Source organism: Cucurbita maxima, unplaced genomic scaffold (genome assembly GCF_002738345.1).
Source record: "Cucurbita maxima cultivar Rimu unplaced genomic scaffold, Cmax_1.0 Cma_Scf00039, whole genome shotgun sequence".
NCBI classification, from domain to species: domain Eukaryota; kingdom Viridiplantae; phylum Streptophyta; class Magnoliopsida; order Cucurbitales; family Cucurbitaceae; genus Cucurbita; species Cucurbita maxima.
Genome location: NW_019272055.1, coordinates 1,638,330 through 1,663,363, shown reverse-complemented (window position 1 = coordinate 1,663,363; position 25,034 = coordinate 1,638,330). Strand labels below are relative to the sequence as shown.

The window sequence follows — 25,034 nt, the reverse complement described above, 5'->3', positions numbered from 1 at the left end:
GAATTGGGAGATCCCACATTAGTTAAAGATGAGTTTGAAGGGAATGAAAACCTCTCCTTAGCATACGAGTTTTAAAACCTACCTTGAGAGGAAACATGTAAGGGAAAGCTCAAAGAGAAAAATATTTGTTGTCGGTGGACTTGGAGCTGTTACAAGGGGGTATGGATTGGGGGTCCTACATCAATTGAAGAAGGGAACGAGTGCCAGCAAGGACGCTGGGCCCCGAAAATTAGATTGTGAGATCCCACATCGGTTAGGGAGGAGAATGAAACGTTCTTTTTATAAGGATATAAAACCTCTTCCTAATAAATACATTTTAAAAGGTTTGAGAAGAAGCTCAAAAGTGAAACTCCAAAGAAGACACCCATACTAGGCTTAAAATAAGAAACTTTATGGAAGTTTCAAATTACTTCCAAGTATTTATTTAAAGAAATTAGTTAGACATTTTTAGCTTATTGGATAAGGACTAAATTAAAAAGTACTAAAAAAATGTATACTTAATTAATCATTTAAATTCTTAATTGTGTTATCCATAAGAATAAAATACTATTTTGACCGTGGAAGTATTTTTAGGCTTATTTTATGTACTTCTTTCCGTAGGGGTGTCGTTCATAATAATTTTGATTATTTTCATTCATTATATAAAAAATTTATATAAATTTATGGTTATTAGTGTAATCTTACCTGAAAAAGATGAAGTAATAATCTAAAGGGTTTATAAAGTATGGATGAGATTGAATGTCTTATCTCGATAATATTATTGATATGACCTATTTTATAATTGTTACAAATGATTTTTATGGAAATTGTTCATGTGAAAACATGTGAGTGAGGGTATATTATACCATGTGTAATAACCAAAAATTTTGAAATTAAAAAAAAAAACAATGGATTCTCTCAAGTTTCTTAAAGCTTAGAAGTGGGGGTTGACCTATGCTATAAAAGAGAGTTCCCTCACTTCATTTTAGCATCCCACTTGAACGGTTCAAGCCAGTTGGAGACTACATTTTCGACTCAAGGCTAGCATTTTTGTTGATCCGGCTTAGGTTTGATACGCTCGGACGCTAACATTCTAATTTCAATTCTTCGGAAGCGTTTAATTTTTTAGTCAAGTTTAAAGTATTTATGCATAATTAGGCTAAGCTAATTTAAATTACTACCTTTTACCTCATTAAATTTTTTGGAGTCAAATTTAAAGTATTTATGCATAATTAGGCTAAGCTAATTTAAATTACTAACTTTTTCCTAGTTAAAACTTTTGGAGAAGTTTAAAGTATTTATGCATAATTAGACTAAGCTAGTTTAAATTATAAAGAGTGAGTTTAAATTATTTGATGCAAAACTAGGTGAGCCAATTCTAATAGTAGAATTCTAATTAATGATGTTAGACTCTAGGCAGAATTAGATTTTAGAGAGCAGCGTTAAGCTAGCATCAAGAAGTCGTAATAGCTTCACCCTAGGCCAAACAAGTAAGTGTCCCTATTGTCGTCTAGTTATAATTGTGTGTTGTATGATGACACGTGCCCGTGGCTTCGCACATGTCATATGCCCATATATGCAAACTGTTATGAAATGATATGTATATTCTATGAGATGTGATTGCTATGCTGTGTTTGATGAATTGATACGTTTATGATATGATATGATATGCTAAGATATGATACGTTGAAGACATGCTTGGGATATGTCATGTGACTGTTATGATATATGATATGATATGTGCATGATGTGGATTGTTATGTCTGAAAGCATGAAAATGTTATGATATGACATATGTGCGACATGAATGATATGATATGATTGATATGAAAAATGACAAACTAGCATGAAATACAACCTCGACATACGCATGAAAGATATGATAAATAATATGATAAACGATTTGAGAAATGATATGATATGAAGGAAGGCGTAGCAGGGTTGTATTAAATGATAATGAAAATGGAAAAATGTTGGGACCTCATGCATTATTGTGTGCTCATACATCGAGGGATGCCCCTTATCCTTCATGATAGTATGGATGCATACGCTATGAGACAGGAGAACGATCATTATGTTTATCATAATGCTATCATGATGTTCGCTATTTCTAACAAGTGTTCAGCATCAACAGCTATCAGAGAATGCTCACTTGACTAGAAAGAGGTCCATAAGGTGTGCGAACTGACTGGTCAGTCCATACTCACTCGTGTGGACCTTGTGAAGGGAAATTAAGCACACATCCAAGTTGCCTGTTAGGATAGCTGCCGTAGGAAAATAGACTGTTATGATAGATTCCATTCATAAAGTTGTATGTGTTTGCATTTAACTCCTATACGGGTTTGCTCACTGAGTATTTCTTAAAATACTAGAAATCACGTGCTACTATATTTTTAGGTAAACACAAGGCATCCATGTACGGCTGACAACGACATTGCAATTGGAGACCATTACACATGTCGTACAATAATGTTTTTCTATTATTGGTTCATATTATAATACTAAAGAAGGACAAAAAGAAAATTGATTAGGGTACCTCACGTTGAATATATAATTGTAAACATAACTTCATTTTTCAATTCTTCCTTGGCAGTCAAAACAAGGAGGGCTTGATTTACATGCCATCTCTCTCTCTCTTATAAATTGGCGAAGTCTTGTCATCTTCTTACTTGTCAAAACTCATGGAATGAAAAAGAAGTGTGAAGATAATTGAGATATGTGAAGTGGCTCCTCGGCTGCCGGAGGAGTCATGTGGCGCGGCTGTGCCATCGTCTCTTCCTCTCACCTTCTTCGACCTTTCGTTGCTGAGGTTCTATCCAACCCAACGTATTTTCTTCTACGAGTTACCATCTCATGATATCTCCTAACGAAATTATTCAGAAGCTAACAAGCATTCTCACTCTTTGCCATTATCTTCCTCTGGCTGGAAACCTTGTCTAGCTTCCACAGTTTGAGCTTCCGACCATCAAGATTTTCTATGGGGACGGCGTTTCTCTGACGGTAGCAGAGTCAGAACTGACTTTTACCAACTTTCCGGCAATGGGTTCTGATGAGCGCCAACAATGCTCGATTTTGCAAGGTTAGAGATCCTTCTAGAATACTTGTCAACTTTCACAAAGAAAGCTAACTTAACGAATTGATTCTAACCAAGAGTTGGTTGGAAGATGAATAACTCTTATATCGTACTTGGAATCTATCATTGTAACGGATCAGATAATAATAATAATAATAAAAAAAAAGGGTCGTCGGCAGAACCGAAAACTCCGGCGAACGCCAGAGTTTTCGCTCGCACACGACCCACAAAGGGCGGTCGAAGCTTGGGATGCCACAGAACTCGACCCCGACCTTCAGCCACCCCAAAACGACCAGAAAAACGAAGAGGAACAGAAAAATCCGACGAAATTCCGGCGAGGACAAACCATAAGAGGAGTGATATGACAATTTGCATATGTTGAAAAGTAGCAGATAAGAGGAGTGATATGGTGACGATGAGTAGTTTTATGCCACCATTGATTCCAAAGTTGGATGGATATTATGATCACTGGTTTATGATGATGGAAAACCTTCTCAGATCAAAAGAATATAGGAGCATGGTGGAGCAAGGAATTTCTGCACGAGAAGTACTTTCATAAGGATAAATAAAGCAGTTGGATATCTTAAAATGAAGGATTTAATAGCCAAAAACTATCTCTTCCAAGCCATAAATTGTCCAACTCTAGAAAGCATTATGAAGAAAGACACAACCAAAGATATTTTGGACTCCTTGAGATAGAAGTACCAGGGAACAACTCGAGTCAAACGTGTACAATTGCAAGCTTTTTGCAAAGAGTGAAAAGTTGTTCACAAGAAAATGAGAGGATCAGTGTCAGACTACTTTGCTCGAACTCTCATAATTTCTAATACAAAAAAAAATTCATCGGGAGAAGATGGTAGACATTGATATCATAGAAAAGATCCTAAGATCTATGACTTCTAAGTTCGACTATGTCGTTTGCTTGATTGAGGAGTCTAATGATTTGGATTTCTTACCCATTGATGAGTTACAAATTAGTCTCTCAGTACATGAGCAACACATGAGTGACCATGTTTGTGAGGAAGAATTGCTCTAAAAGTCACACATGATGGAAGTTTTGGTAACAGAGAAAGAGGACGTGGTGGCTTTCGAGGACGAGGTAGAGGAAGAGGTGGACAAAACTTTGACAGATCAGTGGAATGTTACAACTGATGGTGTTAATATAACACATGCGGAAGCAATTTGGATCTTAGGCACTCCAAGTACATCAATTATAGTGAATTAGCTAGCATGTTCAAAAGCATTAAAACTCAGTTAGTTTGAATACTAACATTGTGTCACTCAAGTTTCTTTTTCCTCACGAACCGGTTTTGAACCACCATTAGTGTCTTCTCCACTATTCTCCACCCTTAGAACGGGATTGTGGAATCCGATGAATGACTAAACTTGGGAGAGATTTTGATATGAACCTAAAAACATCAATCATACAATATACTTCAATGAATATGTGAAGAAAAGGTTGTCAAAATTATCAAAAGATGTTTCAATTCATGCCACATTGAAGAAGAATGAAGTTTGATGGTTATAAATTTTAGGTGGGTTACAATTTAGAGTAATTTAGAGTTTTTAGGATTTTTTATTTATTTTAAGTTACAATTACATAATGGTTAATTATGACATTAAGTATGAATGTTACAACTCTTGGAATGCCTTTAGTAGTTTCAAACATTTGACCATGATTTATATTTCGAAAAGTACAACAAAAGAAACTAAAAAGACAGAAATTAAAATGGATAGAGCTGTCTTCTTTTAATTAAGGTTATCGGTTAGTTTGAAGTACTATGACAATCAACAATTCATGGGACAACATAAGGAGATGAACAGATTTTAGGGTTCTGTTTTCCTGAAATGATGGGTCTCACATTCGTGCACTGAGATGTAATAGGACCATTTATTCCATTGTAAGTGAGGTCAATGTCACCGACTTTTACTTCGTCACATGGTAAGTGACGGCTGCAAATAAGTTTGATTGCCACTGGGGTTGCACAACTTCCTCTAATGTTCTTGAAGCTCACTTTACTAATCTTAATTTTCGAAGGAATCTGAAAATAAAAATGAGACAACAAATTTCTGTAAGTGGTTTATTTGTGAAAGTTATAGTGACAAAATCAATCAAAGCTTTGAGAATGCGATCAATACCTTCCGATTGCACTGATTCCACGGACAATACTCTTGGTCAATTAGAATAGGGTTGCTAACATTGACCATTATAATGTCCAAAAACTGCATATTGGTGGCGGTGCCGCTAGCAGCAGAAGCTGGCCACGTTTTGATCCTGACACCATTAGTGGTGTTAATTATCGTGCAGTTGTTTACGATGACACCTTCAACGGGTTCTTCGTTAGTGTATCTTCCAAGACTTCCGATGCTTATGCCATGTCCTGGCCCACATGTCACGTTGGTGATGTTAATTTGTTTGCTTCCATCTCCAAGAGAAATGCAATCATCTCCGGTTGCAATTTTGGACATTGTGATTGCGATCCTATTTGATCGACCGATGTGTATTCCATCGGTGTTGGGACTGTTTTCTGGTGCAGTTATATTGACATTATGGAATGTGAGGTTGTTGCAGCCGAGGACGTTGATATGGAAGTTCTTGCTATCAAGTGACGTTATTCTCTTCACGATTGAATTGGTGATGAAGTTGAACCTCAAACTCTAAACATTTTGTATAATCAAATAATATTTTGTGAGAAAGAATTTAACCGAATGAAGTTCTTGCTATCAGTAATGAAGCCAAAAATTTTAACGAAACCCAATAAAATCGAAAACTCGGAAAGAATTTCACTCCTTTAGATGATTTTTTATTTATTTTTTATTATGGTTAAAGATTATCCTCTAGAAAATGAAGAACGTTTACCAAATTATAAATGTTAGAAGATTAGAGAAGACATCTAAAAACAACAAGATGCACGAGATTGAGAAGGAAAGGTGAAGGCATATTGCTTACAATGGGAAGTTGGGCACAATTTATGTGTTTATGGCAATCATTCTTTTTCCAAGCTGCCTTTCCTTGGCCATCAAAAACTCCTTCACCTGACAATGTCAATCTATCAATATGTTCAAAAGTAATCCAATTATCTCCCTGAAGACTTTTTGGTGCCTGCAATGTTCCTCCAAGTTGAAAGTCAATTGGGCTATTACAAGGTCCTTTAAATATCCCTTCCTTTACTTTATATATCCCTCCCGGAATAACAATCGCACTAGAACGATTGGACGTGCATGCATCCTTCCATGCATTTGCTAAAGCCTACATGTCACAAGTAACAAAAATTAGCAAACAATCGATCAACTCAACGAGTGATAATATTGATGTTCATACTGTATATTTACCTTCGTGATGTCAGTACCAGGCACTATGTTACCATATCTTTTCAAAGGAAAAACAACATCGGCACTAGATTGAGCATCGACGGTAAAATCTAACAATAATAGCATCAAAATTGTAGCAACCAAGAAACTCGATTTGATCGTACTCATGATGCCCTTGCTTTCTTTTCTTTTGTTATGTATATTCCTTGAAGACTAGTGAGAGACAATGATATTTGGTTTTAGATTTGGAACCTTTATGTATTTAATAATGCCAATTGAAGAATAGAAATGGAGTTGGGATGGAACTAACAGAAGTTATGGTTCCATCTCCCTCTCTTAATCCGAACATAATTGATAACTAAACCTTGTTTATTGTTTTGCTAAGTTGTTCATTAATGGTTGGGTTGCAATATCTCTCTCACTCGCCTATGAACAGTTGAATTTCAAAGAAACTAGGCATTGGCCAAACCCATCGAAGTACTTTTTCTGGAAGGAAACAAGCTTTACGGCCACGAATTAATGCTAGCCTTGTACAAATGAAGTTCCTATTACAAGATGCACTTCGAGATACATTGATTTCAATGTTAGATTTTTTTTTTTTTTTTTTTTTTTGGGTGGGTAGGACGAAATTTCAAACTCGATGAAATATTTTTAGCGTACTTTGTCTTTATTCAAATGATTATTAAAAAAATTACAAGATGTCGCCTAATAGAAGGATGCTCCAAACTAAACATGCCTAACTTTTGAATCTTATGATTGAGCCACCAAAGATAGGTAATGTGATTTTTAGGTATACTTTTCAGTTTTAGAGGCAATTCAAAACAAGTAAATAGTATGACCATATCATTGAAGAAGCATAGGGATTGTGGGGGCCATCGGGTGCCAAATTTGGATTACAAATCCCGGTCCAAATTCTAGGGATGATGTTACATCTTAGGAGACATCTGAGTAAGGAAAAAAAAAATTGCTAAAAGGAACCGTGTTAATTTGTGCGGACAAATTTCACTCATAGAAGCAATTCATGACAAGTTGGAAATGTAGCCATATCACAGTGATGCAGAGGAATGTCAAGGGAATCAGTTGCCGGATTCAAGTTTCAAACTCCGGCCCAAAGCTTCAACATGAGGCACCATTTTCCATTTCCAAAAATCTTCGTATCCATTTTTCTTCTTAGATATCATTCTAAACATAATTTAACCACGGTTGTTTGGGTTGAATAAGTTTATGATCCAAATAACTGAGGTAGGTCTGAAAAGATATCTCAACTGGCGAGCAACAAATATCTTAAGGCTTGAAAACATGAGACAGAGCATTTATGGATACAAAGTTTTTATTATCTTCTCTCTCTTCCAATATTTGTCGTTTTTTTTTATGCCCTTATTTACCACGAATTTTGGCCAATTTTTATAAGTTCTTGTAGAGTAAACACTTAGAACATTTAGCTACTTTTGATATTTAATTTTTCTAGGATTATCGACATTTTTCGTAAAGCTAAGTACGGTAGAACAGTTTAGAAATTGAGATAAATAGTTAGATAATTTGATATTAAATGTAAATTTCTAGAATACAGATTAATAATTGTCACTTAATTTTCTAATCTAAAACAGACTATTTTTCAAGACTGGTCTAAAAATTGCAACCGAATGTACACCATTGACGAAAAATATAGATTTAAGGATACGACTCACTTGATTAGTCCCCTCTAATGTCAATTCTCCTTTCACAATATTGATGGATCCGTGCGATATCCAACGAATATAGTTAGGACATTCGATCTGACTTATCGATTTGGTCTCGAAAATTTTTAACTGTTTAGGGTTGCCAATAGGGAGGGGAGAGTAATGTTTTTTTTTTTTTTTTTATAATAGTCCTTACGGTTACATTGTCTTATTCGGAATTCAAATCTAAAACGAAAAAACAAGAGTAAAACCATTTTATTTTATAACGTCGAAGTAATAAAAACGTTACACTGTTCAGGACACAAGACTTCCTTCAAACATTTGACCATGATTTATATTTCGAAAAGTACAACAAAAGAAACTAAAAAGACATTAAAATGGATAGAGCTGTCTTCTTTTAATTAAGGTTATCGGTTAGTTTGAAGTACTATGACAATCAACAATTCATGGGACAACATAAGGAGATGAACAGATTTTAGGGTTCTGTTTTCCTGAAATGATGGGTCTCACATTCGTGCACTGAGATGTAATAGGACCATTTATTCCATTGTAAGTGAGGTCAATGTCACCGACTTTTACTTCGTCACATGGTAAGTGACGGCTGCAAATAAGTTTGATTGCCACTGGGGTTGCACAACTTCCTCTAATGTTCTTGAAGCTCACTTTACTAATCTTAATTTTCGAAGGAATCTGAAAATAAAAATGAGACAACAAATTTCTGTAAGTGGTTTATTTGTGAAAGTTATAGTGACAAAATCAATCAAAGCTTTGAGAATGCGATCAATACCTTCCGATTGCACTGATTCCACGGACAATACTCTTGGTCAATTAGAATAGGGTTGCTAACATTGACCATTATAATGTCCAAAAACTGCATATTGGTGGCGGTGCCGCTAGCAGCAGAAGCTGGCCACGTTTTGATCCTGACACCATTAGTGGTGTTAATTATCGTGCAGTTGTTTACGATGACACCTTCAACGGGTTCTTCGTTAGTGTATCTTCCAAGACTTCCGATGCTTATGCCATGTCCTGGCCCACATGTCACGTTGGTGATGTTAATTTGTTTGCTTCCATCTCCAAGAGAAATGCAATCATCTCCGGTTGCAATTTTGGACATTGTGATTGCGATCCTATTTGATCGACCGATGTGTATTCCATCGGTGTTGGGACTGTTTTCTGGTGCAGTTATATTGACATTATGGAATGTGAGGTTGTTGCAGCCGAGGACGTTGATATGGAAGTTCTTGCTATCAAGTGACGTTATTCTCTTCACGATTGAATTGGTGATGAAGTTGAACCTCAAACTCTAAACATTTTGTATAATCAAATAATATTTTGTGAGAAAGAATTTAACCGAATGAAGTTCTTGCTATCAGTAATGAAGCCAAAAATTTTAACGAAACCCAATAAAATCGAAAACTCGGAAAGAATTTCACTCCTTTAGATGATTTTTTATTTATTTTTTATTATGGTTAAAGATTATCCTCTAGAAAATGAAGAACGTTTACCAAATTATAAATGTTAGAAGATTAGAGAAGACATCTAAAAACAACAAGATGCACGAGATTGAGAAGGAAAGGTGAAGGCATATTGCTTACAATGGGAAGTTGGGCACAATTTATGTGTTTATGGCAATCATTCTTTTTCCAAGCTGCCTTTCCTTGGCCATCAAAAACTCCTTCACCTGACAATGTCAATCTATCAATATGTTCAAAAGTAATCCAATTATCTCCCTGAAGACTTTTTGGTGCCTGCAATGTTCCTCCAAGTTGAAAGTCAATTGGGCTATTACAAGGTCCTTTAAATATCCCTTCCTTTACTTTATATATCCCTCCCGGAATAACAATCGCACTAGAACGATTGGACGTGCATGCATCCTTCCATGCATTTGCTAAAGCCTACATGTCACAAGTAACAAAAATTAGCAAACAATCGATCAACTCAACGAGTGATAATATTGATGTTCATACTGTATATTTACCTTCGTGATGTCAGTACCAGGCACTATGTTACCATATCTTTTCAAAGGAAAAACAACATCGGCACTAGATTGAGCATCGACGGTAAAATCTAACAATAATAGCATCAAAATTGTAGCAACCAAGAAACTCGATTTGATCGTACTCATGATGCCCTTGCTTTCTTTTCTTTTGTTATGTATATTCCTTGAAGACTAGTGAGAGACAATGATATTTGGTTTTAGATTTGGAACCTTTATGTATTTAATAATGCCAATTGAAGAATAGAAATGGAGTTGGGATGGAACTAACAGAAGTTATGGTTCCATCTCCCTCTCTTAATCCGAACATAATTGATAACTAAACCTTGTTTATTGTTTTGCTAAGTTGTTCATTAATGGTTGGGTTGCAATATCTCTCTCACTCGCCTATGAACAGTTGAATTTCAAAGAAACTAGGCATTGGCCAAACCCATCGAAGTACTTTTTCTGGAAGGAAACAAGCTTTACGGCCACGAATTAATGCTAGCCTTGTACAAATGAAGTTCCTATTACAAGATGCACTTCGAGATACATTGATTTCAATGTTAGATTTTTTTTTTTTTTTTTTTTTTTGGGTGGGTAGGACGAAATTTCAAACTCGATGAAATATTTTTAGCGTACTTTGTCTTTATTCAAATGATTATTAAAAAAATTACAAGATGTCGCCTAATAGAAGGATGCTCCAAACTAAACATGCCTAACTTTTGAATCTTATGATTGAGCCACCAAAGATAGGTAATGTGATTTTTAGGTATACTTTTCAGTTTTAGAGGCAATTCAAAACAAGTAAATAGTATGACCATATCATTGAAGAAGCATAGGGATTGTGGGGGCCATCGGGTGCCAAATTTGGATTACAAATCCCGGTCCAAATTCTAGGGATGATGTTACATCTTAGGAGACATCTGAGTAAGGAAAAAAAAAATTGCTAAAAGGAACCGTGTTAATTTGTGCGGACAAATTTCACTCATAGAAGCAATTCATGACAAGTTGGAAATGTAGCCATATCACAGTGATGCAGAGGAATGTCAAGGGAATCAGTTGCCGGATTCAAGTTTCAAACTCCGGCCCAAAGCTTCAACATGAGGCACCATTTTCCATTTCCAAAAATCTTCGTATCCATTTTTCTTCTTAGATATCATTCTAAACATAATTTAACCACGGTTGTTTGGGTTGAATAAGTTTATGATCCAAATAACTGAGGTAGGTCTGAAAAGATATCTCAACTGGCGAGCAACAAATATCTTAAGGCTTGAAAACATGAGACAGAGCATTTATGGATACAAAGTTTTTATTATCTTCTCTCTCTTCCAATATTTGTCGTTTTTTTTTATGCCCTTATTTACCACGAATTTTGGCCAATTTTTATAAGTTCTTGTAGAGTAAACACTTAGAACATTTAGCTACTTTTGATATTTAATTTTTCTAGGATTATCGACATTTTTCGTAAAGCTAAGTACGGTAGAACAGTTTAGAAATTGAGATAAATAGTTAGATAATTTGATATTAAATGTAAATTTCTAGAATACAGATTAATAATTGTCACTTAATTTTCTAATCTAAAACAGACTATTTTTCAAGACTGGTCTAAAAATTGCAACCGAATGTACACCATTGACGAAAAATATAGATTTAAGGATACGACTCACTTGATTAGTCCCCTCTAATGTCAATTCTCCTTTCACAATATTGATGGATCCGTGCGATATCCAACGAATATAGTTAGGACATTCGATCTGACTTATCGATTTGGTCTCGAAAATTTTTAACTGTTTAGGGTTGCCAATAGGGAGGGGAGAGTAATGGTTTTTTTTTTTTTTTATAATAGTCCTTACGGTTACATTGTCTTATTCGGAATTCAAATCTAAAACGAAAAAACAAGAGTAAAACCATTTTATTTTATAACGTCGAAGTAATAAAAACGTTACACTGTTCAGGACACAAGACTTCCTTCAAACATTTGACCATGATTTATATTTCGAAAAGTACAACAAAAGAAACTAAAAAGACATTAAAATGGATAGAGCTGTCTTCTTTTAATTAAGGTTATCGCTTAGTTTGAAGTACTATGACAATCAACAATTCATGGGACAACATAAGGAGATGAACAGATTTTAGGGTTCTGTTTTCCTGAAATGATGGGTCTCACATTCGTGCACTGAGATGTAATAGGACCATTTATTCCATTGTAAGTGAGGTCAATGTCACCGACTTTTACTTCGTCACATGGTAAGTGACGGCTGCAAATAAGTTTGATTGCCACTGGGGTTGCACAACTTCCTCTAATGTTCTTGAATCTCACTTTACTAATCTTAATTTTCGAAGGAATCTGAAAATAAAAATGAGACAACAAATTTCTGTAAGTGGTTTATTTGTGAAAGTTATAGTGACAAAATCAAACAAAGCTTTGAGAATGCGATCAATACCTTCCGATTGCACTGATTCCACGGACAATACTCTTGGTCAATTAGAATAGGGTTGCTAACATTGACCATTATAATGTCCAAAAACTGCATATTGGTGGCGGNGAATTGGTGATGAAGTTGAACCTCAAACTCTAAACATTTTGTATAATCAAATAATATTTTGTGAGAAAGAATTTAACCGAATGAAGTTCTTGCTATCAGTAATGAAGCCAAAAATTTTAACGAAACCGAATAAAATCGAAAACTCGGAAAGAATTTCACTCCTTTAGATGATTTTTTATTTATTTTTTATTATGGTTAAAGATTATCCTCTAGAAAATGAAGAACGTTTACCAAATTATAAATGTTAGAAGATTAGAGAAGACATCTAAAAACAACAAGATGCACGAGATTGAGAAGGAAAGGTGAAGGCATATTGCTTACAATGGGAAGTTGGGCACAATTTATGTGTTTATGGCAATCATTCTTTTTCCAAGCTGCCTTTCCTTGGCCATCAAAAACTCCTTCACCTGACAATGTCAATCTATCAATATGTTCAAAAGTAATCCAATTATCTCCCTGAAGACTTTTTGGTGCCTGCAATGTTCCTCCAAGTTGAAAGTCAATTGGGCTATTACAAGGTCCTTTAAATATCCCTTCCTTTACTTTATATATCCCTCCCGGAATAACAATCGCACTAGAACGATTGGACGTGCATGCATCCTTCCATGCATTTGCTAAAGCCTACATGTCACAAGTAACAAAAATTAGCAAACAATCGATCAACTCAACGAGTGATAATATTGATGTTCATACTGTATATTTACCTTCGTGATGTCAGTACCAGGCACTATGTTACCATATCTTTTCAAAGGAAAAACAACATCGGCACTAGATTGAGCATCGACGGTAAAATCTAACAATAATAGCATCAAAATTGTAGCAACCAAGAAACTCGATTTGATCGTACTCATGATGCCCTTGCTTTCTTTTCTTTTGTTATGTATATTCCTTGAAGACTAGTGAGAGACAATGATATTTGGTTTTAGATTTGGAACCTTTATGTATTTAATAATGCCAATTGAAGAATAGAAATGGAGTTGGGATGGAACTAACAGAAGTTATGGTTCCATCTCCCTCTCTTAATCCGAACATAATTGATAACTAAACCTTGTTTATTGTTTTGCTAAGTTGTTCATTAATGGTTGGGTTGCAATATCTCTCTCACTCGCCTATGAACAGTTGAATTTCAAAGAAACTAGGCATTGGCCAAACCCATCGAAGTACTTTTTCTGGAAGGAAACAAGCTTTACGGCCACGAATTAATGCTAGCCTTGTACAAATGAAGTTCCTATTACAAGATGCACTTCGAGATACATTGATTTCAATGTTAGATTTTTTTTTTTTTTTTTTTTTGGGGTGGGTAGGACGAAATTTCAAACTCGATGAAATATTTTTAGCGTACTTTGTCTTTATTCAAATGATTATTAAAAAAATTACAAGATGTCGCCTAATAGAAGGATGCTCCAAACTAAACATGCCTAACTTTTGAATCTTATGATTGAGCCACCAAAGATAGGTAATGTGATTTTTAGGTATACTTTTCAGTTTTAGAGGCAATTCAAAACAAGTAAATAGTATGACCATATCATTGAAGAAGCATAGGGATTGTGGGGGCCATCGGGTGCCAAATTTGGATTACAAATCCCGGTCCAAATTCTAGGGATGAGGTTACATCTTAGGAGACATCTGAGTAAGGAAAAAAAAAATTGCTAAAAGGAACCGTGTTAATTTGTGCGGACAAATTTCACTCATAGAAGCAATTCATGACAAGTTGGAAATGTAGCCATATCACAGTGATGCAGAGGAATGTCAAGGGAATCAGTTGCCGGATTCAAGTTTCAAACTCCGGCCCAAAGCTTCAACATGAGGCACCATTTTCCATTTCCAAAAATCTTCGTATCCATTTTTCTTCTTAGATATCATTCTAAACATAATTTAACCACGGTTGTTTGGGTTGAATAAGTTTATGATCCAAATAACTGAGGTAGGTCTGAAAAGATATCTCAACTCGCGAGCAACAAATATCTTAAGGCTTGAAAACATGAGACAGAGCATTTATGGATACAAAGTTTTTATTATCTTCTCTCTCTTCCAATATTTGTCGTTTTTTTTTATGCCCTTATTTACCACGAATTTTGGCCAATTTTTATAAGTTCTTGTAGAGTAAACACTTAGAACATTTAGCTACTTTTGATATTTAATTTTTCTAGGATTATCGACATTTTTCGTAAAGCTAAGTACGGTAGAACAGTTTAGAAATTGAGATAAATAGTTAGATAATTTGATATTAAATGTAAATTCCTAGAATACAGATTAATAATTGTCACTTAATTTTCTAATCTAAAACAGACTATTTTTCAAGACTGGTCTAAAAATTGCAACCGAATGTACACCATTGACGAAAAATATAGATTTAAGGATACGACTCACTTGATTAGTCCCCTCTAATGTCAATTCTCCTTTCACAATATTGATGGATCCGTGCGATATCCAACGAATATAGTTAGGACATTCGATCTGACTTATCGATTTGGTCTCGAAAATTTTTAACTGTTTAGGGTTGCCAATAGGGAGGGGAGTTAGATATTCTTTATGGTTACAGATTTTGTTTGTTTGTTTGTTCTTTTTTTTTTGAAATAATGGTTTTTTTTTTTATAATAGTCCTTAACGTTACATTGTCTTATTCGGAATTCAAATCTAAAACGAAAAAACAAGAGTAAAACCATTTTATTTTATAACGTCGAAGTAATAAAAACGTTACACTGTTCAGGACACAAGACTTCCTTCAAACATTTGACCATGATTTATATTTCGAAAAGTACAACAAAAGAAACTAAAAAGACATTAAAATGGATAGAGCTGTCTTCTTTTAATTAAGGTTATCGCTTAGTTTGAAGTACTATGACAATCAACAATTCATGGGACAACATAAGGAGATGAACAGATTTTAGGGTTCTGTTTTCCTGAAATGATGGGTCTCACATTCGTGCACTGAGATGTAATAGGACCATTTATTCCATTGTAAGTGAGGTCAATGTCACCGACTTTTACTTCGTCACATGGTAAGTGACGGCTGCAAATAAGTTTGATTGCCACTGGGGTTGCACAACTTCCTCTAATGTTCTTGAAGCTCACTTTACTAATCTTAATTTTCGAAGGAATCTGAAAATAAAAATGAGACAACAAATTTCTGTAAGTGGTTTATTTGTGAAAGTTATAGTGACAAAATCAATCAAAGCTTTGAGAATGCGATCAATACCTTCCGATTGCACTGATTCCACGGACAATACTCTTGGTCAATTAGAATAGGGTTGCTAACATTGACCATTATAATGTCCAAAAACTGCATATTGGTGGCGGTGCCGCTAGCAGCAGAAGCTGGCCACGTTTTGATCCTGACACCATTAGTGGTGTTAATTATCGTGCAGTTGTTTACGATGACACCTTCAACGGGTTCTTCGTTAGTGTATCTTCCAAGACTTCCGATGCTTATGCCATGTCCTGGCCCACATGTCACGTTGGTGATGTTAATTTGTTTGCTTCCATCTCCAAGAGAAATGCAATCATCTCCGGTTGCAATTTTGGACATTGTGATTGCGATCCTATTTGATCGACCGATGTGTATTCCATCGGTGTTGGGACTGTTTTCTGGTGCAGTTATATTGACATTATGGAATGTGAGGTTGTTGCAGCCGAGGACGTTGATATGGAAGTTCTTGCTATCAAGTGACGTTATTCTCTTCACGATTGAATTGGTGATGAAGTTGAACCTCAAACTCTAAACATTTTGTATAATCAAATAATATTTTGTGAGAAAGAATTTAACCGAATGAAGTTCTTGCTATCAGTAATGAAGCCAAAAATTTTAACGAAACCCAATAAAATCGAAAACTCGGAAAGAATTTCACTCCTTTAGATGATTTTTTATTTATTTTTTATTATGGTTAAAGATTATCCTCTAGAAAATGAAGAACGTTTACCAAATTATAAATGTTAGAAGATTAGAGAAGACATCTAAAAACAACAAGATGCACGAGATTGAGAAGGAAAGGTGAAGGCATATTGCTTACAATGGGAAGTTGGGCACAATTTATGTGTTTATGGCAATCATTCTTTTTCCAAGCTGCCTTTCCTTGGCCATCAAAAACTCCTTCACCTGACAATGTCAATCTATCAATATGTTCAAAAGTAATCCAATTATCTCCCTGAAGACTTTTTGGTGCCTGCAATGTTCCTCCAAGTTGAAAGTCAATTGGGCTATTACAAGGTCCTTTAAATATCCCTTCCTTTACTTTATATATCCCTCCCGGAATAACAATCGCACTAGAACGATTGGACGTGCATGCATCCTTCCATGCATTTGCTAAAGCCTACATGTCACAAGTAACAAAAATTAGCAAACAATCGATCAACTCAACGAGTGATAATATTGATGTTCATACTGTATATTTACCTTCTGATGTCAGTACCAGGCACTATGTTACCATATCTTTTCAAAGGAAAAACAACATCGGCACTAGATTGAGCATCGACGGTAAAATCTAACAATAATAGCATCAAAATTGTAGCAACCAAGAAACTCGATTTGATCGTACTCATGATGCCCTTGCTTTCTTTTCTTTTGTTATGTATATTCCTTGAAGACTAGTGAGAGACAATGATATTTGGTTTTAGATTTGGAACCTTTATGTATTTAATAATGCCAATTGAAGAATAGAAATGGAGTTGGGATGGAACTAACAGAAGTTATGGTTCCATCTCCCTCTCTTAATCCGAACATAATTGATAACTAAACCTTGTTTATTGTTTTGCTAAGTTGTTCATTAATGGTTGGGTTGCAATATCTCTCTCACTCGCCTATGAACAGTTGAATTTCAAAGAAACTAGGCATTGGCCAAACCCATCGAAGTACTTTTTCTGGAAGGAAACAAGCTTTACGGCCACGAATTAATGCTAGCCTTGTACAAATGAAGTTCCTATTACAAGATGCACTTCGAGATACATTGATTTCAATGTTAGATTTTTTTTTTTTTTTTTTTTTTTGGGGTGGGTAGGACGAAATTTCAAACTCGATGAAATATTTTTAGCGTACTTTGTCTTTATTCAAATGATTATTAAAAAAATTACAAGATGTCGCCTAATAGAAGGATGCTCCAAACTAAACATGCCTAACTTTTGAATCTTATGATTGAGCCACCAAAGATAGGTAATGTGATTTTTAGGTATACTTTTCAGTTTTAGAGGCAATTCAAAACAAGTAAATAGTATGACCATATCATTGAAGAAGCATAGGGATTGTGGGGGCCATCGGGTGCCAAATTTGGATTACAAATCCCGGTCCAAATTCTAGGGATGAGGTTACATCTTAGGAGACATCTGAGTAAGGAAAAAAAAAATTGCTAAAAGGAACCGTGTTAATTTGTGCGGACAAATTTCACTCATAGAAGCAATTCATGACAAGTTGGAAATGTAGCCATATCACAGTGATGCAGAGGAATGTCAAGGGAATCAGTTGCCGGATTCAAGTTTCAAACTCCGGCCCAAAGCTTCAACATGAGGCACCATTTTCCATTTCCAAAAATCTTCGTATCCATTTTTCTTCTTAGATATCATTCTAAACATAATTTAACCACGGTTGTTTGGGTTGAATAAGTTTATGATCCAAATAACTGAGGTAGGTCTGAAAAGATATCTCAACTCGCGAGCAACAAATATCTTAAGGCTTGAAAACATGAGACAGAGCATTTATGGATACAAAGTTTTTATTATCTTCTCTCTCTTCCAATATTTGTCGTTTTTTTTTATGCCCTTATTTACCACGAATTTTGGCCAATTTTTATAAGTTCTTGTAGAGTAAACACTTAGAACATTTAGCTACTTTTGATATTTAATTTTTCTAGGATTATCGACATTTTTCGTAAAGCTAAGTACGGTAGAACAGTTTAGAAATTGAGATAAATAGTTAGATAATTTGATATTAAATGTAAATTCCTAGAATACAGATTAATAATTGTCACTTAATTTTCTAATCTAAAACAGACTATTTTTCAAGACTGGTCTAAAAATTGCAACCGAATGTACACCATTGACGAAAAATATAGATTTAAGGATACGACTCACTTGATTAGTCCCCTCTAATGTCAATTCTCCTTTCACAATATTGATGGATCCGTGCGATATCCAACGAATATAGTTAGGACATTCGATCTGACTTATCGATTTGGTCTCGAAAATTTTTAACTGTTTAGGGTTGCCAATAGGGAGGGGAGTTAGATATTCTTTATGGTTACAGATTTTGTTTGTTTGTTTGTTCTTTTTTTTTTGAAATAATGGTTTTTTTTTTTATAATAGTCCTTAACGTTACATTGTCTTATTCGGAATTCAAATCTAAAACGAAAAAACAAGAGTAAAACCATTTTATTTTATAACGTCGAAGTAATAAAAACGTTACACTGTTCAGGACACAAGACTTCCTTCAAACATTTGACCATGATTTATATTTCGAAAAGTACAACAAAAGAAACTAAAAAGACAGAAATTAAAATGGATAGAGCTGTCTTCTTTTAATTAAGGTTATCGCTTAGTTTGAAGTACTATGACAATCAACAATTCATGGGACAACATAAGGAGATGAACAGATTTTAGGGTTCTGTTTTCCTGAAATGATGGGTCTCACATTCGTGCACTGAGATGTAATAGGACCATTTATTCCATTGTAAGTGAGGTCAATGTCACCGACTTTTACTTCGTCACATGGTAAGTGACGGCTGCAAATAAGTTTGATTGCCACTGGGGTTGCACAACTTCCTCTAATGTTCTTGAAGCTCACTTTACTAATCTTAATTTTCGAAGGAATCTGAAAATAAAAATGAGACAACAAATTTCTGTAAGTGGTTTATTTGTGAAAGTTATAGTGACAAAATCAATCAAAGCTTTGAGAATGCGATCAATACCTTCCGATTGCACTGATTCCACGGACAATACTCTTGGTCAATTAGAATAGGGTTGCTAACATTGACCATTATAATGTCCAAAAACTGCATATTGGTGGCGGTGCCGCTAGCAGCAGAAGCTGGCCACGTTTTGATCCTGACACCATTAGTGGTGTTAATTATCGTGCAGTTGTTTACGATGACACCTTCAACGGGTTCTTCGTTAGTGTATCTTCCAAGACTTCCGATGCTTATGCCATGTCCTGGCCCACATGTCACGTTGGTGATGTTAATTTGTTTGCTTCCATCTCCAAGAGAAATGCAATCATCTCCGGTTGCAATTTTGGACATTGTGATTGCGATCCTATTTGATCGACCGATGTGTATTCCATCGGTGTTGGGACTGTTTTCTGGTGCAGTTATATTGACATTATGGAATGTGAGGTTGTTGCAGCCGAGGACGTTGATATGGAAGTTCTTGCTATCAAGTGACGTTATTCTCTTCACGATTGAATTGGTGATGAAGTTGAACCTCAAACTCTAAACATTTTGTATAATCAAATAATATTTTGTGAGAAAGAATTTAACCGAATGAAGTTCTTGCTATCAGTAATGAAGCCAAAAATTTTAACGAAACCCAATAAAATCGAAAACTCGGAAAGAATTTCACTCCTTTAGATGATTTTTTATTTATTTTTTATTATGGTTAAAAATTATCCTCTAGAAAATGAAGAACGTTTACCAAATTATAAATGTTAGAAGATTAGAGAAGACATCTAAAAACAACAAGATGCACGATATTGAGAAGGAAAGGTGAAGGCATATTGCTTACAATGGGAAGTTGGGCACAATTTATGTGTTTATGGCAATCATTCTTTTTCGAAGCTGCCTTTCCTTGGCCATCAAAAACTCCTTCACCGGACAATGTCAATCTATCAATATGTTCAAAAGTAATCCAATTATCTCCCTGAAGACTTTTTGGTGCCTGCAATGTTCCTCCAAGTTGAAAGTCAATTGGGCTATTACAAGGTCCTTTAAATATCCCTTCCTTTACTTTATATATCCCTCCCGGAATAACAATCGCACTAGAACGATTGGACGTGCATGCATCCTTCCATGCATTTGCTAAAGCCTACATGTCACAAGTAACAAAAATTAGCAAACAATCGATCAACTCAACGAGTGATAATATTGATGTTCATACTGTATATTTACCTTCGTGATGTCAGTACCAGGCACTATGTTACCATATCTTTTCAAAGGAAAAACAACATCGGCACTAGATTGAGCATCGACGGTAAAATCTAACAATAATAGCATCAAAATTGTAGCAACCAAGAAACTCGATTTGATCGTACTCATGATGCCCTTGCTTTCTTTTCTTTTGTTATGTATATTCCTTGAAGACTAGTGAGAGACAATGATATTTGGTTCTAGATTTGGAACCTTTATGTATTTAATAATGCCAATTGAAGAATAGAAATGGAGTTGGGATGGAACTAACAGAAGTTATGGTTCCATCTCCCTCTCTTAATCCGAACATAATTGATAACTAAACCTTGTTTATTGTTTTGCTAAGTTGTTCATTAATGGTTGGGTTGCAATATCTCTCTCACTCGCCTATGAACAGTTGAATTTCAAAGAAACTAGGCATTGGCCAAACCCATCGAAGTACTTTTTCTGGAAGGAAACAAGCTTTACGGCCACGAATTAATGCTAGCCTTGTACAAATGAAGTTCCTATTACAAGATGCACTTCGAGATACATTGATTTCAATGTTAGATTTTTTTTTTTTTTTTTTTGGGTGGGTAGGACGAAATTTCAAACTCGATGAAATATTTTTAGCGTACTTTGTCTTTATTCAAATGATTATTAAAAAAATTACAAGATGTCGCCTAATAGAAGGATGCTCCAAACTAAACATGCCTAACTTTTGAATCTTATGATTGAGCCACCAAAGATAGGTAATGTGATTTTTAGGTATACTTTTCAGTTTTAGAGGCAATTCAAAACAAGTAAATAGTATGACCATATCATTGAAGAAGCATAGGGATTGTGGGGGCCATCGGGTGCCAAATTTGGATTACAAATCCCGGTCCAAATTCTAGGGATGAGGTTACATCTTAGGAGACATCTGAGTAAGGAAAAAAAAAATTGCTAAAAGGAACCGTGTTAATTTGTGCGGACAAATTTCACTCATAGAAGCAATTCATGACAAGTTGGAAATGTAGCCATATCACAGTGATGCAGAGGAATGTCAAGGGAATCAGTTGCCGGATTCAAGTTTCAAACTCCGGCCCAAAGCTTCAACATGAGGCACCATTTTCCATTTCCAAAAATCTTCGTATCCATTTTTCTTCTTAGATATCATTCTAAACATAATTTAACCACGGTTGTTTGGGTTGAATAAGTTTATGATCCAAATAACTGAGGTAGGTCTGAAAAGATATCTCAACTCGCGAGCAACAAATATCTTAAGGCTTGAAAACATGAGACAGAGCATTTATGGATACAAAGTTTTTATTATCTTCTCTCTCTTCCAATATTTGTCGTTTTTTTTTTTATGCCCTTATTTACCACGAATTTTGGCCAATTTTTATAAGTTCTTGTAGAGTAAACACTTAGAACATTTAGCTACTTTTGATATTTAATTTTTCTAGGATTATCGACATTTTTTCGTAAAGCTAAGTACGGTAGAACAGTTTAGAAATTGAGATAAATAGTTAGATAATTTGATATTAAATGTAAATTCCTAGAATACAGATTAATAATTGTCACTTAATTTTCTAATCTAAAACAGACTATTTTTCAAGACTGGTCTAAAAATTGCAACCGAATGTACACCATTGACGAAAAATATAGATTTAAGGATACGACTCACTTGATTAGTCCCCTCTAATGTCAATAGAGAGAAATAAAAGAGAAAAAAAGAAGAATGAAAAAAGTGATGAAATTGATGAAAAAAGGAAGAGGGAGAGTTATTTGGCTACAGTTGGAGAGGTGAGAAGGCTTTCACAAAAATCGATCTTTGTACTTATGTACAATGGAGGATATTTGGTCTCTAACTATAACAACTTGGCTTTACCTAGTGTTTTACAATCTCTTTTACTGGAATTTGAAGACTTGTTTCAAGATAAAGAAATACCTCCCATTAGAAGTACTGAACATAAAATAGACTTCATTCCAAGGACTATCATTCTTTATAAGCCAGCTTATAGAGTCAATCCAACCGAGACAAAAGAAATTCAAAAGCAAGTGGAGGAGCTCATGGAGAAAGGCTATGTACAAGAAAGTTTGAGTTCATGTTCTATACGAGACTTATTCGTTCCAAAGAAAGATGAAACTTGGCGCATATGCATGGATAATAAAGTCATCAACAAAATCACAGTAAAGTATCGACATCCTATTCCTTGGTTAGACGATATACTTGATTTATTGCATGATTCGTGTCTGTTTATAAAGATTATTTTGAAATCTGGATATCATCAAATTATAATACATGTAGAAGATGAATGGAAAACAACTTTCAATATTAAGTTTGGATTGTATGAATGGCTTGTTATGCCTTTTAGGTTAACTAATGCTCCTGGTACACCTATGCGCTTAATATATAATGTTTTGAGAAAATATATGAGAAAACATGTTGTTGTTTATATTGATGATATTATAATTTATTTGAAGATTTTGCTTAAGCATGTGGGGCATGTTAAATTAGTTTTGATTACACATAGAAAAGAGAAATTTAATTTTAATAAGGGTAGTTTTTGCATGGAAAAAGTTCACTCTATTGGCTTCATAGTTGGTAAAAGTAGAGTAGCTTTGGATAGAGACAAAGTTAAATTCATTATGGATTTGCCAACACCAAAAAGTGCACGTAAATTTCGAAGTTCTCATGAGTTAGCTAACCTCTATAAGAGATTTTTAAATGATTTTAGAACCATAACTGAACTATTGAATGACTTAGTGAAAAAGAATGTTGTTTTTAAATGGGGAGGAATGCAAGAGAATGCATTCAATTTGCTTAGGAACAAATTAAGCAATGCATCATTATTTGTTTTGCCTAACTTTTATAAAACTTTTGAAATTGGATGTGATGCATGTGGTTTGGTCATAATAAGTGTTGTTTTAATTCAAGATGAAAAGCCGTTTGTGTATTTTAGTGAAAAACTAAATGGGGAAACATTGAAATACCCTACCTATGATAAAGAATTGTTTGTAGTTCATATATTGCATGTGCCGCAACACTACTTATGGTCTAGAGAATTTGTCATCCACTTTGATCATGAAAACTTGAATTATGTGAAGGGTCAAAGCAAACTGAACCGTAGACATGCAAAGTGGGTGGAATTTATTGAAACATTTTCGTATGTCATCAAGTATAAGCACGGTAAGGATAATAGAGTAGCTCATGTGTTATCTAAAAGGTATGATCTCTTTACTTCTCTTACTGCAAAAAAATTTGGAGTTGAGCATATTATTGAATTATATAGAGATGACCAAGACTTAAGAACTATTTATGCATCTTGTCTTGCAAAAAAAGTGGTAGATGATTATTATGTGTTTCATAATTTTTTAATTACTAAGAGTATGTTTTGTATTCCTAAATTCTCTATAAAAGATTTGTTTTTGAGAGAAGCATATGGTGGTGCCTTAATGGGACATCTTAGGATTAATAAAGTTTATAAGATGTTGCATAAACACTTTTGTTGGCCGAAGATGAAGCATGTGGCAGATAGATTTATGGAACATTTACATTTGATCAAAAAATTTCAAAAGAGTTGATGGAAAGAAGGTGATGAAACAAATGGACCTATTGCCAGGAAGATTAAAAAAAATATGTCAACAATAGAATTCGCACCTACGTGAGAGAATTCAATTAATTTCAAGTCTATCAAATTAGCCGCTCAAGCACATCAACATTTATTAGATTAATTTCATAAATTATGTAAAAGTCAAATGGTCAAATTGACTTATTCTTTGTGGAGATTAAAGGGGATCGGGAATAAATCCCATCCACAAACATGTCGAATAAATCCCGTCCACAAACATCTTTTGTCGGGAGACTATAAATACCCACAATATGTTGTGTAAAATTCATATTCGTGGATGAATGTAATTCAGATCTCAAATTGAGACGTTTCCCTTAGAAATCCGAGCATCATATTTGCCATTTCTAAGTTTCAAGCAATTCTTGTGGTAGAATTGCACCCGAACCATTCAATCAAGCTTTGATCAAGTTAGATTGTGGAGTGACTCAATTTAGAACAAGGTTTCCAAATCTTGCTTTAGATCTTCGATCGTAAAAGATAATCTAATTCTAGCCTTATCTCTTGGTTGATCTAAATTTCGTATAAGGAGATGTTAATTACTTTTTGTTAAGGATATATAGTAATAAATTATAGTTTACCATATATATTATATTTGATATTTTATTATAAGGCAAATATCTAATATTTGCTTTATTATCATAGGTATCTTTCCATTTATTGTTATTTCCATTTATTACTATTTCCATATCCTTGTAATTCATTTGATTATAAATAAGATAACTTTCACACCATTTAGGTGTGGTGGATTAATCAAACATTCACA

General features: G+C 34.6%; 5 protein-coding genes across 5 annotated transcripts; all 5 read right to left on the bottom strand.

The window, feature by feature from the left end:
* Nucleotides 1-4,797: 4,797 nt before the first annotated feature.
* LOC111469285 (exopolygalacturonase-like) lies at nucleotides 4,798-6,532 on the bottom strand. The gene is made up of 4 exons (XM_023114504.1): nucleotides 6,386-6,532; nucleotides 6,003-6,302; nucleotides 5,192-5,710; nucleotides 4,798-5,094 (listed from the first exon to the last, which is right to left on the bottom strand). Exons 1-4 carry the CDS (start codon nucleotides 6,530-6,532, stop codon nucleotides 4,849-4,851), a joined length of 1,212 nt encoding a protein of 403 aa, XP_022970272.1. The 3' UTR covers nucleotides 4,798-4,848.
* Nucleotides 6,533-8,436: 1,904 nt separating this feature from the next.
* LOC111469286 (exopolygalacturonase-like) lies at nucleotides 8,437-10,171 on the bottom strand. The gene is made up of 4 exons (XM_023114505.1): nucleotides 10,025-10,171; nucleotides 9,642-9,941; nucleotides 8,831-9,349; nucleotides 8,437-8,733 (listed from the first exon to the last, which is right to left on the bottom strand). Exons 1-4 carry the CDS (start codon nucleotides 10,169-10,171, stop codon nucleotides 8,488-8,490), a joined length of 1,212 nt encoding a protein of 403 aa, XP_022970273.1. The 3' UTR covers nucleotides 8,437-8,487.
* Nucleotides 10,172-12,801: 2,630 nt separating this feature from the next.
* Nucleotides 12,802-13,421, bottom strand: LOC111469267 (polygalacturonase-like). The gene is made up of 2 exons (XM_023114486.1): nucleotides 13,275-13,421; nucleotides 12,802-13,191 (listed from the first exon to the last, which is right to left on the bottom strand). The coding sequence occupies exons 1-2, from the start codon at nucleotides 13,419-13,421 to the stop codon at nucleotides 12,823-12,825; spliced, it is 516 nt and encodes a 171-aa protein (XP_022970254.1). The 3' UTR covers nucleotides 12,802-12,822.
* Nucleotides 13,422-15,425: 2,004 nt separating this feature from the next.
* On the bottom strand, nucleotides 15,426-17,109 carry LOC111469287 (exopolygalacturonase-like). The gene is made up of 4 exons (XM_023114506.1): nucleotides 16,965-17,109; nucleotides 16,581-16,882; nucleotides 15,770-16,288; nucleotides 15,426-15,672 (listed from the first exon to the last, which is right to left on the bottom strand). Exons 1-4 carry the CDS (start codon nucleotides 17,107-17,109, stop codon nucleotides 15,427-15,429), a joined length of 1,212 nt encoding a protein of 403 aa, XP_022970274.1. The 3' UTR covers nucleotide 15,426.
* Nucleotides 17,110-19,119: 2,010 nt separating this feature from the next.
* LOC111469289 (exopolygalacturonase-like) lies at nucleotides 19,120-20,804 on the bottom strand. Its single transcript, XM_023114507.1, has 4 exons — nucleotides 20,658-20,804; nucleotides 20,275-20,574; nucleotides 19,464-19,982; nucleotides 19,120-19,366 (listed from the first exon to the last, which is right to left on the bottom strand). The coding sequence occupies exons 1-4, from the start codon at nucleotides 20,802-20,804 to the stop codon at nucleotides 19,121-19,123; spliced, it is 1,212 nt and encodes a 403-aa protein (XP_022970275.1). The 3' UTR covers nucleotide 19,120.
* Nucleotides 20,805-25,034: the final 4,230 nt, after the last annotated feature.